The sequence below is a fragment of the Amphiprion ocellaris genome, chromosome 5, assembly GCF_022539595.1.
Source record: "Amphiprion ocellaris isolate individual 3 ecotype Okinawa chromosome 5, ASM2253959v1, whole genome shotgun sequence".
In the NCBI taxonomy this organism is placed as follows: Eukaryota; Metazoa; Chordata; class Actinopteri; family Pomacentridae; genus Amphiprion; species Amphiprion ocellaris.
Window position 1 is genome coordinate 975,813 of NC_072770.1, and position 15,503 is coordinate 991,315.

Here is a 15,503-nt window from a genome sequence, read left to right on the forward strand (position 1 = left end):
ATCATTGCTCTTCATTAATCAGTTTCTGCTTCAAACACTGAACTACTCCAATATTACAGCTTACCCATGAGTAGCACAAAGGAGTTTTGAAACATTCGACCATTTGCAGGGAGCTGGTGTGCTCAAGCTGCAGACTGGGGAGGGTGGTTGAACAGCAGCTGGGTGGAACTACATCTAAGCCAGCTTTAGACAAGGACTATTTTTGTGGAATAAACTTCTAAATAAGAAGTGAATACTCAGGGACACGTTTTTAAGGTTTTAATTCATGACCGAGAGGGACTTTTATTAGCGCTTATTTGAGCTGAACTTTATTGTCTTTTAAATGATACCTTGTCATTAAATCAAGATAATCAACATCACCAAGAAACACAACTTTTAGACCAGCCAAAAGTAAGTGAAGTTGAAACAAACAGAACATATTTAACATGCTGAGTATATACATTATAAAAATAGAACTTTCCTTATGAGTACCTGTTCATATACTTTATCATTACACATAATGATTTTTAGTCTATATTGTTTATAACTGAGTGTATTAACAGTGGAAAAGATGATTTTAGCAACGTGGTTGCTGCAGGGACTGTATTTACCTATTTTTCTTATTTATTCCAATAATCTGAAATAATATGTAATTTGCCCAAGAGTGCCTTGCCATTTTAATACCAACTACAAGCACAAACTGTGCCTTTCCGAGGAGTCAGAGACAGTCCTAAGACACAGTCCAGACAATAAAAGTGCCAATTTTTTGTCACCCGGTCCTCACTGCCATAGCAATCGCAGTGGTAAATCGTTCTGTTACACATTCTTCTCTCCATTCCTCTTTCTAACCTTTTTTCTTCAAAGCACAGCTAGGACAGGCAGAGGAGGGAAGCTGGAACAAAACCGATGTGGTCAGAATAAAGAAACAAGCCTCATGCCCAGAAGGAAACAAAGGAGTGGGCACACTGCCGTGTTATTAATAAAATGTTTATCAAATGATCATAAGCTTGTCCTTGATTTTCCTTCATGCTAATACAGAGAGAAACATGAAATGTGTCAATGAGCAACAAGGAGAAGAAAGTGCAGCAGTTAACGCTAACGGGACTATTCTGTTTTCTGTTCTACTCCAATCAGCATGTTTTCTGAGTACATCTGTGGGACTATCCTGGCTTTGCTGGAATACTGCAAATGGTTATTCAAGGCTGCCAGGCAGCTCTTCATCAGTTCTGTAACCTGGAGAAGACGAAGAGAACTGTCACAATCATGTTCTATGATTTCTCCAGTGCCTTCAACACCATCAAGTTCACATTCTGAGGGACAAGCTGGAGGAGACAGAAGTAGACTCCCACCTCACAATGTAGCTGCTGGATTACCTCACAACCAGCCACAGTTTGTGAGGGCAGGGGACTGTGTGTCCCACACTGTGGTCTACAGTATGGGGTCCTACAGGGGACTGTGTGTCCAACACTGTGGTCTACAGTACAGGGTCCTACAGGGGACTGTGTGTCCCACACTGTGGTCTACAGTACGGGGTCCTACAGGGGACTGTGTGTCCAACACTGTGGTCTACAGTATGGGGTCCTACAGGGGACTGTGTGTCCCACACTGTGGTCTACAGTACGGGGTCCTACAGGGGACTGTGTGTCCAACACTGTGGTCTACAGTACGGGGTCCTACAGGGGACTGTGTGTCCAACACTGTGGTCTACAGTACAGGGTCCTACAGGGGACTGTGTGTCCCACACTGTGGTCTACAGTACGGGGTCCTACAGGGGACTGTGTGTCCAACACTGTGGTCTACAGTATGGGGTCCTACAGGGGACTGTGTGTCCCACACTGTGGTCTACAGTACGGGGTCCTACAGGGGACTGTGTGTCCCACACTGTGGTCTACAGTATGGGGTCCTACAGGGGACTGTGTGTCCAACACTGTGGTCTACAGTACGGGGTCCTACAGGGGACTGTGTGTCCAACACTGTGGTCTACAGTACGGGGTCCTACAGGGGACTGTGTGTCCCACACTGTGGTCTACAGTACGGGGTCCTACAGGGGACTGTGTGTCCAACACTGTGGTCTACAGTACGGGGTCCTACAGGGGACTGTGTGTCCCACACTGTGGTCTGCAGTACGGGGTCCTACAGGGGACTGTGTGTCCCACACTGTGGTCTACAGTACGGGGTCCTACAGGGGACTGTGTGTCCAACACTGTGGTCTACAGTATGGGGTCCTACAGGGGACTGTGTGTCCAACACTGTGGTCTACAGTATGGGGTCCTACAGGGGACTGTGTGTCCCACACTGTGGTCTACAGTATGGGGTCCTACAGGGGACTGTGTGTCCAACACTGTGGTCTACAGTATGGGGTCCTACAGGGGACTGTGTGTCCCACACTGTGGTCTACAGTACGGGGTCCTACAGGGGACTGTGTGTCCCACACTGTGGTCTACAGTACGGGGTCCTACAGGGGACTGTGTGTCCCACACTGTGGTCTAGAGTACGGGGTCCTACAGGGGACTGTGTGTCCAACACTGTGGTCTACAGTATGGGGTCCTACAGGGGACTGTGTGTCCCACACTGTGGTCTACAGTATGGGGTCCTACAGGGGACTGTGTGTCCCACACTGTGGTCTAGAATATGGGGTCCTACAGGGGACTGTGTGTCCCACAATGTGGTCTGCAGTACGGGGTCCTACAGGGGACTGTGTGTCCAACACTGTGGTCTACAGTATGGGGTCCTACAGGGGACTGTGTGTCCCACACTGTGGTCTACAGTATGGGGTCCTACAGGGGACTGTGTGTCCAACACTGTGGTCTACAGTACGGGGTCCTACAGGGGACTGTGTGTCCCACACTGTGGTCTGCATTACGGGGTCCTACAGGGGACTGTGTGTCCAACACTGTGGTCTGCAGTATGGGGTCCTACAGGGGACTGTGTGTCCAACACTGTGGTCTACAGTACGGGGTCCTACAGGGGACTGTGTGTCCAACACTGTGGTCTACAGTATGGGGGTCCTACAGGGGACTGTGTGTCCCACACTGTGGTCTACAGTACGGGGTCCTACAGGGGACTGTGTGTCCCACACTGTGGTCTGCAGTACGGGTTCCTACAGGGGACTGTGTGTCCCACAATGTGGTCTGCAGTACGGGGTCCTACAGGGGACTGTGTGTCCCACACTGTGGTTTGCAGTACGGGGTCCTACAGGGGACTGTGTGTCCGACACTGTGGTCTACAGTACGGGGTCCTACAGGGGACTGTGTGTCCAACACTGTGGTCTACAGTATGGGGTCCTACAGGGGACTGTGTGTCCCACACTGTGGTCTGCAGTATGGGGTCCTACAGGGGACTGTGTGTCCAGCACTGTGGTCTACAGTATGGGGGTCTACAGGGGACTGTGTGTCCAACACTGTGGTCTACACTATGGGGGTCTACAGGGGACTGTGTGTCCCACACTGTGGTCTGCAGTACGGGGTCCTACAGGGTGTGTCCCACAATGTGGTCTGCAGTACGGGGTCCTACAGGGGACTGTGTGTCCCACACTGTGGTCTGCAGTACGGGGTCCTACAGGGGACTGTGTGTCCAACACTGTGGTCTACAGTACGGGGTCCTACAGGGGACTGTGTGTCCAGCACTGTGGTCTACAGTATGGGGGTCTACAGGGGACTGTGTGTCCAACACTGTGGTCTACACTATGGGGGTCTACAGGGGACTGTGTGTCCCACACTGTGGTCTACAGTACGGGGTCCTACAGGGGACTGTGTGTCCAACATTGTGGTCTACAATATGGGGGTCTACAGGGGACTGTGTGTCCAACACTGTGGTCTACAGTACGGGGTCCTACAGGGGACTGTGTGTCCCACACTGTGGTCTACAGTACGGGGTCCTACAGGGGACTGTGTGTCCCACACTGTGGTCTACAGTACGGGGTCCTACAGGGGACTGTGTGTCCAACACTGTGGTCTACAGTAGGGGGTCCTACAGGGGACTGTGTGTCCAACACTGTGGTCTACAGTACGGGGCCCTACAGGGGACTGTGTGTCCAACACTGTGGTCTACAGTACGGGGTCCTACAGGGGACTGTGTGTCCAACACTGTGGTCTACAGTATGGGGGTCCTACAGGGGACTGTGTGTCCCACACTGTGGTCTACAGTACGGGGTCCTACAGGGGACTGTGTGTCCCACACTGTGGTCTGCAGTACGGGTTCCTACAGGGGACTGTGTGTCCCACAATGTGGTCTGCAGTACGGGGTCCTACAGGGGACTGTGTGTCCCACACTGTGGTCTGCAGTACGGGGTCCTACAGGGGACTGTGTGTCCGACACTGTGGTCTACAGTACGGGGTCCTACAGGGGACTGTGTGTCCAACACTGTGGTCTACAGTATGGGGTCCTACAGGGGACTGTGTGTCCCACACTGTGGTCTGCAGTATGGGGTCCTACAGGGGACTGTGTGTCCAGCACTGTGGTCTACAGTATGGGGGTCTACAGGGGACTGTGTGTCCAACACTGTGGTCTACACTATGGGGGTCTACAGGGGACTGTGTGTCCCACACTGTGGTCTGCAGTACGGGGTCCTACAGGGGACTGTGTGTCCCACACTGTGGTCTGCAGTACGGGGTCCTACAGGGGACTGTGTGTCCAACACTGTGGTCTACAGTAGGGGGTCCTACAGGGGACTGTGTGTCCAGCACTGTGGTCTACAGTATGGGGGTCTACAGGGGACTGTGTGTCCAACACTGTGGTCTACACTATGGGGGTCTACAGGGGACTGTGTGTCCCACACTGTGGTCTACAGTACGGGGTCCTACAGGGGACTGTGTGTCCAACATTGTGGTCTACAATATGGGGGTCTACAGGGGACTGTGTGTCCAACACTGTGGTCTACAGTACGGGGTCCTACAGGGGACTGTGTGTCCCACACTGTGGTCTACAGTACGGGGTCCTACAGGGGACTGTGTGTCCCACACTGTGGTCTACAGTACGGGGTCCTACAGGGGACTGTGTGTCCAACACTGTGGTCTACAGTAGGGGGTCCTACAGGGGACTGTGTGTCCAACACTGTGGTCTACAGTACGGGGCCCTACAGGGGACTGTGTGTCCAACACTGTGGTCTACAGTACGGGGTCCTACAGGGGACTGTGTGTCCAACACTGTGGTCTACAGTACGGGGCCCTACAGGGGACTGTGTGTCCAACACTGTGGTCTACAGTATGGGGTCCTACAGGGGACTGTGTGTCCAGCACTGTGGTCTACAGTATGGGGGTCTACAGGGGACTGTGTGTCCAACACTGTGGTCTACACTATGGGGGTCTACAGGGGACTGTGTGTCCAACACTGTGGTCTGCAGTACGGGGTCTACAGGGGACTGTGTGTCCTACACTGTGGTCTACAGTATGGGGTCTACAGGGGACTGTGTGTCCAACACTGTGGTCTACAGTATGGGGTCCTACAGGGGACTGTGTGTCCAACACTGTGGTCTACATTATGGGGGTCTACAGGGGACTGTGTGTCCAACACTGTGGTCTGCAGTACGGGGTCCTACAGGGGACTGTGTGTCCAACACTGTGGTCTACAGTATGGGGGTCTACAGGGGACTGTGTGTCCAACACTGTGGTCTACAGTACGGGGCCCTACAGGGGACTGTGTGTCCAACACTGTGGTCTGCAGTACGGGGTCCTACAGGGGACTGTGTGTCCAACACTGTGGTCTACACTATGGGGGTCTGCAGGGGACTGTGTGTCCAACACTGTGGTCTACAGTATGGGGGTCTACAGGGGACTGTGTGTCCAACACTGTGGTCTACAGTACGGGGTCCTACAGGGGACTGTGTGTCCCACACTGTGGTCTACAGTATGGGGTCCTACAGGGGACTGTGTGTCCCACACTGTGGTCTACAGTATGGGGTCCTACAGGGGACTGTGTGTCCAACACTGTGGTCTACAGTATGGGGTCCTACAGGGGACTGTGTGTCCAACACAGTGGTCTACAGTATGGGGTCCTACAGGGGACTGTGTGTCCCACACTGTGGTCTACAGTACGGGGTCCTACAGGGGACTGTGTGTCCAACACTGTGGTCTACAGTACGGGGTCCTACAGGGGACTGTGTGTCCAACACTGTGGTCTACAGTATGGGGGTCTACAGGGGTCTGTCCTTGCCCCCTTTCTTTTCATCCTCTACACAGCAGACTTCTCCCATCACACTGCAAACTGCCATCTTCAGAAGTTCTCTGATGACTCCACCATTGTCGGAACAGAAGGAGTACAGAGAACTCAACCAGAACTTTGTGGACTGGTTCCTGCTGAACTGCCTCCAGATCAACACAATGAAAACCAAGGAACTGGTGATGGATTTTAGCAGGAACTGATACACTTCTCCTTCACCAGTGAACATCCAGGGAACAGATATTGAGGTTGTGGACTCCTACAGGTACCTGGGTGTTCACTTAAACAACAAACTGGACTGTTAACACCAACGCACTCTTCAAGAAAGGTCAGAGCAGACTCCACCTGCTCAGGAAACTGAGGTCCTTCAGGGTGCAGGGAGCACTTCTGAGGACCTTCTATGATTCTGTGGATTCTATCTATCTATCTATCTATCTATCTATCTATCTATCTATCTATCTATCTATCTATCTATCTATCTATCTATCTATCTATCTATCTATCTATCTATCTATCTATCTATCTATCTATCTATCCATCCATCCATCCATCCATCCATCCATCCATCCATCCATCCATCCATCCATCCATCCATCCATCCATCCATCCATCCATCCATCCATCCATCCATCCATCCATGTGATTACAGTGAAATTCATCCTATAGAACTTGACAAGAAAAACAGTCCTTTGTAGTCTGCATAAGACTGCAATACCACTTATTTTCACAAGCAAGGAAATACATACTGCACAGATATGGATGAAAATAACTGATTCCAGAATTTTGTAGAAATGAATTATGGCATGGTATTTGGTTTTGATTCTTCACTGATTAAGCTTCAAGTAATTTATTACAATTACAGTGACTCAAAATACAGATGCTAATGAGAAAGAAAAGTTTTCTTACAACTACATTGAAAAGTTAAAGAAGTTATGAAATGTTACATGTTTTTTTCTATGACTAAGATACAGTCCTTTCATATAACTATGAGAGATTTTAAAGATTGTTATTTTCTTGAAGTGTTTTAAAGAACTACTGCTGTGAGAACAGAACCAGGCTGCTGTCAGCTCCACTACCCCTCTGCTCATGCAAACACAGACAAAAATGCCACTCTGCGGAAAAACTAAATATAGTTGAAGGAACATTTCTAATATTCTTTAAGTTCTGGTCATTAATGAAAGAGGAGTCTGCAAAATATTAGAAAGACTAGCCCAATCTCTTGCAACAGAACCAAATGCAACCTGTGCAAACATAAAGAGTAAATCCACCTCTTCATGACTCGAAGTTCTGAAGTGACCTAAACAAAGTCTGGACCTGGACTCCACTCTGGCAGGACCTGAAAAGAGCAGTTAATGTTGGCAAATCCTCTAGTTTGGCTCTACTAATGCAGTTCTGCAAAGTTTCCCACCACAACAATGTCCAGGGGTGTACTTTTTTCTTTGTTTTTACCAGTCCTCTCTGTGTGCCTGTCTTTTAGGATGCACATGAGAGTGTGCTGTGTTCATATTCATATTTAATGAACTCTCACTGACAGGCAAGGCACCAGGATTTCAATTTCAGATGGTTTATTTTGAATGCAGGTGTATCGCTCAATTTGTGCAAAAATTAAACATTGTATCTGATTTATCATGTTATTTTTTGCTGTGGATTGTGTGGATCAGTACATCCATTCTTTTAAAACACTGATATTTTTATACTATCTAAAGAAATACCGGGCTGCACAGTGGTGTAGTGGTTAACACTTTCGCCTTGCAGCTAGAAGGTCCCTGGTTCACGTCCCGGCTTTCCCGGGATCTTTCTGCATGGAGTTTGCATGTTCTCCCTGTGCATGCGTGGGTTTTCTCCGGGTACTCCGGCTTCCTCCCACAGTCCAAAAATATGCTGAGGTTAATTGATCATTCTAAATTGCCCGTAGGTGTGAATGTGAGAGTGATTGTTTGTCTCTGTATGTAGCCCTGTGACAGACTGGTGACCTGTCTAGGGTGTCCCCTGCCTTCACCTGAGTCAGCTGGGATAGACTCCAGCCCCCCCATGACCCTAGTGAGGATTAAGCGGTGTATAGATAATGGATGGATAAAGAAATACCATATTATCTGAATAATATGCCTTACATACTATTTATTTCGGATGATTGCAGGGAGAGAAAGAGAGAAATATCCTAGTTCTTACTAAGATGCTGAGGGTCCAGGGCCATACGATAAGCAAGAAGGAAAGACAAACCATTTCTCCCATCATGGGGAATGTGACTGCCCTGGTGAATAAGATGGACGAGCTCAGGGTGCTGATGAGGACACAGCGGGACTGTGGTGAATGCAGCGTTATGTGCTTCACTCAGACATGGCTGCACCAGTATTTTCAGGACTCTAACTCCTCTGGAACTGGCTTTCAGACAGTATGGGTTGACAAAGATTGCTGAAAGTGTGGTAAGAAGAAAGGAAGGTTGATTGCAGTGCTTGTGATGAAGAAATGGACATGGTCCTGGACATATTACTGTTTAGTGTTTCTGCAGCCAAGACATTGAAATATTAGTTGTGACTTTTTGTCAATTGTATCAATCGAGACAGTTCATATTTGTCAGGGTTTAGGTTAGGGTTACATAGTCTGAAACAGAAGATGCAACACTGATGAAGCATTTGATTTAGCTTTTATCTATTATTATTATCTATTATTATCTATTATCTATTATTAGTCTGTCAGGGTTTTTTCTTTTCTTTTCTAGGTTATCTGCTGTTTTAGATGGGAAGATCCCTTCCCTCTTGTGTCACTGTTAGTTTTGGTTTCTGTCCTTGTTTTTCTTACCTGAGTGATTGTCTGCTGGAATTCATTTGCTGTCACTTGTTCCTTGCTATCCTTCTCTCTTTTTAACCTGTCAGCTCCTCTCATTTTGTGGCGGTATATCTATGTTGTCTTTGTGGATTCTAAGTTTCTTAGTTAGCTAGCACTGAGCCTGTCAGATTCTGTCCCCCAAAGTCTTTAGGAGTCATATTCTGGTAAGCCCTCCAAAAGGAAGAATGGTTCCCATGTGCATCTTAGCTGCCCAGCTCCTTATCATCAGGGCTGCTCAGCTCCTCAGCCTCACCACTGACCAGAATCACAACTGGAATCTCTTCAGTCCCTGGACTGGCTAACACTTACAGTACCAGTCAAATGTTTGGACACACTTTATTTTCATGTATTTTAATTATTTTCTACATTGTAGATTAATACTGATGACATCAAAACTATGAAAGAACACATATGAAATTATTTAGTAAACAAAAAAGTGTTACACAAACCAGAATGTTTAATATTTTAGATTCTTTAAAGTAGCCCCGTTTTGCTTTGATCACAGCTTTGCACACTCTTGGCATTTTTTTTCAGTCAGGTTCATGAGATCATCTCATGGAATGGTTTTAAATTAACAGGTGTGCCTTGTCAAGAGTCAGTTTGTGGAATTACTTGCCTTCTTAATGTGTCTGGGACCATCAGTTGTGTTGTGCAGAAGTCAGGTTGGTACACAGTGAATAGCCTTTTATGACTACCGTTGTAATCCATAGTATGCTAAGAACCAATCAACTCAGTAAAGAGAAACAACAGTCCATCACTACTTTAAGGCATGAAGGTCAGTCAGTCCAGAAAATTTCAGCAACTTTACATGTATCCTCAAATGCAGTCACAAAAACCATCTAGCACTATGACCAAACTGACTCACATGAGGACCTCCCCAGGAAAGGAAGACCAAGAGTCTCCTCTGCTGCTGAGGAGAAGTTCATCTGAGTCTCCAGCCTCAGAAATCACAAGTTAACAGCAGCTCAGATTAGAGTCCAGATAAATGCCACCCAGAGTTCTAGTAGCAGACACATCTGTACATCACCTGTTCAGAGGAGACTGAACCAATCAGGCCTTTATGGTCCAATAGCTGCTAAGAAACCACCACTAAGGAAAAGCAACAAGCAGCAGAGATTAGTTTGGCCCCAGAAACACCAGGAATGGACATTAGACCAGTGGAAAACTGTGCTTTGGTCTGATGAGTCTAAATTTGAGATCTTTGGTGCCACCCAGGTGTCTTTGTGAGACCAGAAAAGGTGATGGTTTCTGCATGTGTGGTTCTGCATGGTGATGGAGTGCTGGCCTCCACAATCACCTGACCTCAACCCAGATGGTTTGGGATGAGTTGGACTGCAGAGAGAAGGAAAAGCAGCCAACAGGAGACTACCTCATGAAGCTGATTGAGAGAATGCCAAGAGTGTGCAAAACTGTCATCAAAGCAAAATAATCTAAAATATTAAACCCATTCTGATTTGTTTAACATTTTATTTGTTTACAACATAGTTCCATATAGATAGATAGATAGATAGATAGATAGATGATAGATAGATAGATAGATAGATAGATAGATAGATAGATTTTATTACTTATTACTTACTTTATTTCTCCCCACGCCAGGGGAAATTTACATTGTTACAGCAGCTTATGTAGCAATAAACATAGTAATAGTAATAAAATAATAATAAAATAGTAGTAATAATATTTACAATATGTACAGGGATGAGAAATGAGAATGGAAAAATAAGTTTAAAAAGTGCAAAGATGTAGCAGTGCAATAATGTCTGTGCAAATTTTATGGTTTGGGGTGGTAATGATATAGTCCAGTTTATGTTAACATCAGCCAGTGATGCTGATGTTGTAAAGTCTTATAGCAGATGGAATGAAGGACCTGTGATAGCGTTCCTTCTTGCAGGGTGGATGTCTCAGTCTGCTGCTGAAGGAGCTGCTTAAAGACCCCACAGTGTCATGCAGTGGGTGAGAGGGATTGTCCATGATGGATGTGAGCTTTGCCAACATCCTCCTCTCACCCACCTCCTCTATGGAGTCCAGGGAACAGTCCAGGACAGAACCTCCTCCTGACCTTCTGTTTAGTCTCTTTCTGTCCCTTTCAGTGCTCCCCAGCAGACCACTGCATAGAAGATAGCAGACGCTACCACAGAGTCATAGAATGTCCTGAGCAGAGTCCTGCACACTCCAAAGGACCTCAGTCTCCTCAGCAGGTGGAGACGACTTTGGCCCTTCTTGTACAGAACCTCTGTATTGTGTGTCCAGTCCAGTTTATTGTTGAGGTGAACACCCAGGTATTTGTATGTGTCCACCATGTCAATGTCCAAACCCTGGCTGTTCTTTCATATGTGTTATTTCATAGTTTAGATGTCTTCAGCATTAACCTGCAATGTAGAGAATAATTAAAATAACTAACAACCATGAGAAGGTGTGTCCAAACTGGTACTGTAGTCTGCTCCTTAGTTGGTGAAGGTCTGTATTGCACTAAGATCTGCCACCACCGCTCCTGTACTTGGACTGGTGGACTGATCTCCTGTGTCCAGGTTGTCCAACAGCTTGTTTGTTATGGAGTTTTGTTTACACTGCATCTGTTCCTGGGCCAGTCTTCACTTTTCCTATTCCTCAGGTGACAACACCTCACCTGCCCCAAATCAGAGTCAGATTACATTTCTCCTCTTTCTGCAGTAGAGTGCATTACTTCCTGGCTCCTGCCACTCCTAAGGAAACATTCAGACTTCTTCCAGTCAAGCCAGCTTAAACCTGGGCTCAATTCAGGTCTACACAGAACTGCCTGCCAGCCCTGTCTTTACCAGTTCAGCTTCAGCCACTGCCTCCTACCTTTACCCAGCTCGAACGCTCGAGCCAAGGCCAAGTTTTCCCTGTTCTGCCCTGCAACCTCATGCCTGGCTCCACTCAGTTCTGGATCCCAGCCCAGGCTTAGTGCCAGATTCTGATTGCTCTGACTAGCTCCCAAACTCAGTAGTGACCTAAGCTTTGTTGCCTTCTGTGGTAGCTACTGACTTGATCCCCATCTGCTCTTCAAGTTTTTTGATTATTGATTCTGACCCATTTGGTAAATAGCTAAAGCTGACTTCTGAACTTTGTTGTCAAGCAGGGAGGTAAGGTTCAGGTCTGGTATCTTCCCTGCTTGAGTTAACATCTGTCTGTTGTAGGTGCTAACCACAGGTCTAGTTATCTTATGTCCTGCTAATCCCTGACCTCTGTTTTTTGGTTTATTCTATAACCTTGCTGCGTACAACTAACTCTTGTTCTATCTCTGTTTATCAGTTTAGCTGCAATCTACAAAGGAATTCCAAAAAGTTCTCAGCCTGGATAAAAGAGTGGTAACTCCTATTTTAGGACAAAACTGTACTATAAAGTCTCAAATCAGTGTCCACAAAAACTCAAATGTTTGAAGCAATCAAAAAAAAAAATGGAGAGGAATGCTTTGAGCTGGAGTGCTATTGCTCTTTGATAATGCCCCCCATCCACACAGCATGGGTGGCAGTAGCAGCCAAATGTGGTTTTGAACTGTTACTAACCCAACCTGGTACCATCTGAATTTTGGTGGTGCTGCCTCCTCTGACTGTTACTTGTGCTGTGTGGACAAGCACAGTGTGATTAAGCAATGGCAGGTCAGGTCGAAACTTTCCTTTCCTTGCAAAGAAATGATGACAAAAATTTGAATTTCCGTCCGAATACATTTGACTGGCCGTTTATTCTAGTGTTCATCAAATCACTCTGAAAGGGATCCTCACGACCACTGTGAACACTGTGGCATGGGCATTATCATTCGCAAGAGATTGAATTATTTTTAAAACAATATATCTATTGTTATCATTATAGTTATTGATTTTGGATATTTACATCTATTAACCAATGACTTTAAAATATTATAATTTGCTGTGGTATTGCTGTTTGGTGACTGAGCTTAAGGAGTTATAGAGCAGTTATGCCAGTGAGGTTATGTAATTTATGTGCATTTGTAGAGCATCAATCAACACATAATACTGATGTTTGTCTATATAACTACAGCCACATTCAAGCACCTCCTCCGTGGGCTATATTTTCAAGCCTGCAGCAGCAAGACCTTCATGCCACTGGTACCCCACAAAGCAGAGAACGGGACTCTGTCACTTTCTCTTATCTTTTTCTCCCTTGGCACTAATACCTGGAGCCCTGGTTCAACTGGTGAACTCAAGCTCAGGTCCCCTATCCTGGACCAACCCCAACCCAAACCCAGCCCAACTCTAGCCCAAACCCAGTCCAACTCCAGCCCAACTCCAGCCCAAACCCAGTCCAACTCCAGCCCAACTCCAGCCCAAACCCCAGCCCAAACCCAGCCCAACTCCAGCCCAACTCCAGCCAAAATCCAGTCCAACTCCAGCCCAACTCCAGCCCAAACCCAGTCCAACTCCAGCCCAAACCCAGCCCAAAACCAGTCCAACTCCAGCCCAAACCCAGCCCAAAACCAGTCCAACTCCAGCCCAAACCCAGTCCAACTCCAGCCCAACTCCAGCCCAAACCCAGTCCAACTCCAGCCCAACTCCAGCCCAAACCCAGTCCAACTCCAGCCCAACTCCAGCCCAAACCCCAGCCCAAACCCAGCCCAACTCCAGCCCAACTCCAGCCAAAATCCAGTCCAACTCCAGCCCAACTCCAGCCCAAACCCAGTCCAACTCCAGCCCAAACCCAGCCCAAAACCAGTCCAACTCCAGCCCAAACCCAGCCCAAAACCAGTCCAACTCCAGCCCAAACCCAGTCCAACTCCAGCCCAACTCCAGCCCAAACCCAGTCCAACTCCAGCCCAAACCCAGCCCAAAACCAGTCCAACTCCAGCCCAACCCCAGCCCAAACCCAGCCCAACTCCAGCCCAACTCCAGCCCAAACCCAGTCCAACTCCAGCCCAACTCAGGCCAACTCCAGCCCAATCCCAGCCCAAACCCCAGCCCAAACCCAGCCCAACTCCAGCACCCACACTTCCCTTAGTCCCTAGTAATGCTGCTATAGGTTTAGACTGCAGCTGGACTTACTATGATGTACTGAGCATCTCTCCTCTACCTTCCTATTTGTCTCTTCCATACAGTAATGTACCAACATTATATATCACTAACTTTGCATCGTCTCTATATATTTTGTGTCCTCTCTGCAGGCGTCTCTGGATCTGGAGCTACAAATATCTAACTCTGCAGTTTCTGGCCTCACCAATCTCCAAAATGTTCATTACTGTCTTATGTACTGTTTGTCTCTTCTCCATCTGCTATACTGCTATCCGAACACCCTCCCCCTCTCACCCCAATCGGTTGAGGCAGAAGGCCACCCTCTCTGAGCCTGGTTCTGTTACAGTCTTTTTTTCTTTCCTGTTAAATGTTTTTTTTTCTTCTTTTCTTTTCTGGTTCCTTTCCCCCATTGCCAAGCGTTTGCTCAAAGGGGTTTCGAAGGGAGCTTTGGATTGTTGGGTTATTGGTTCAAAATGTGTAAGGTGTAACCTTACTATGTTAGGTGTTATAAGACGACATATGTTGTGAAGTAGAGGTATATAAATAGGTCTGTATGAAAAATTGTTTAAACTGAAAAGCCTAGAGGTAGATTGCCAGGCTGGGGAGCAGAATGAAACACAAACCTTTGTAGTAAAAAAGACATCTGTCAGTAAGGACGAACCACCTCTTGTTCCACTGCTTCACTCCACTGCTGGCCTGTGAAAACACACAGAACACAGAGTCAACATTGTAATCATCATCTTTATCTCTGTCATCATTATTCTAAATCTCATAAGTATCAACATCATCAGTATTTTTCATAATGAGATAATTAAATCCCTTTGCAACAGGTGAGGAATAAGGCTGTGATATACTTCCTCCCACTGTGCAACACATTTAATCAAATAATAAACTTTATGGGCCATGCTTGTCCTTCACCACACAGAGAAAATGTACCACAATCATTGCAACAGTCGGAAAAAGATTTCATTTATTGGTTAAAGTGAGCAAGTCTATTAGATCACTATCTATCATCAAATGTAGTAACACAATGGTGATTAAGTCTTTAACCCACTGAGGGTGTTGTATCAAAGTCCTTGCATTTGCAGTGAAATAGTGTGCACCTTGTGACAGTTACATGTTGGCGGCATAAAAAGCACAAGAGTGTGACTGTCATTACTAATTGTGCTGAACAACCAACCACTTTTGATGTCCTATTTATTTATCATCTTGGTTAGCTGCAATGCAAACACGCATACATAACAACATACCCATTCAGTGTAGTACTGGACAGAAGTGAACAGAGAAGCAGAAAATATAAAGTAAAACAGTTGTCAACTGTTCGCAGTTAAAGCTAAATTAGTACGCAAAATAATTACTTGAGTTAGTAGCTTCATAAAAAATACATCCAATGTTGTTTCATTGCAATGATTCAAAACGTAGTCAAAAGACAAGCCCAAGCCCAGGTCTCTTATGCACGAGCAGGGAGTGAGAAAAACCTTGGTCCAGTTTGCTCCTCAGCAAGCAGGCTACTGCTGTGGATATATTAGCAAATAAAACTATATTTGTTTCAGT

General features: G+C 46.6%; 1 protein-coding gene across 1 annotated transcript in view; it reads right to left on the reverse strand.

Annotated features, from left to right (window-relative positions):
• plekha6 (pleckstrin homology domain containing, family A member 6) overlaps positions 1 to 15,503 on the reverse strand; it is an 81,072-nt gene that overhangs the window by 50,215 nt on the left and 15,354 nt on the right. The window contains exon 5 of the mRNA XM_055010941.1: positions 14,573 to 14,645. Within this exon, the coding sequence (XP_054866916.1) occupies positions 14,573 to 14,645 (73 nt within the window). The remainder of the gene's footprint in view (positions 1 to 14,572; positions 14,646 to 15,503) is intronic.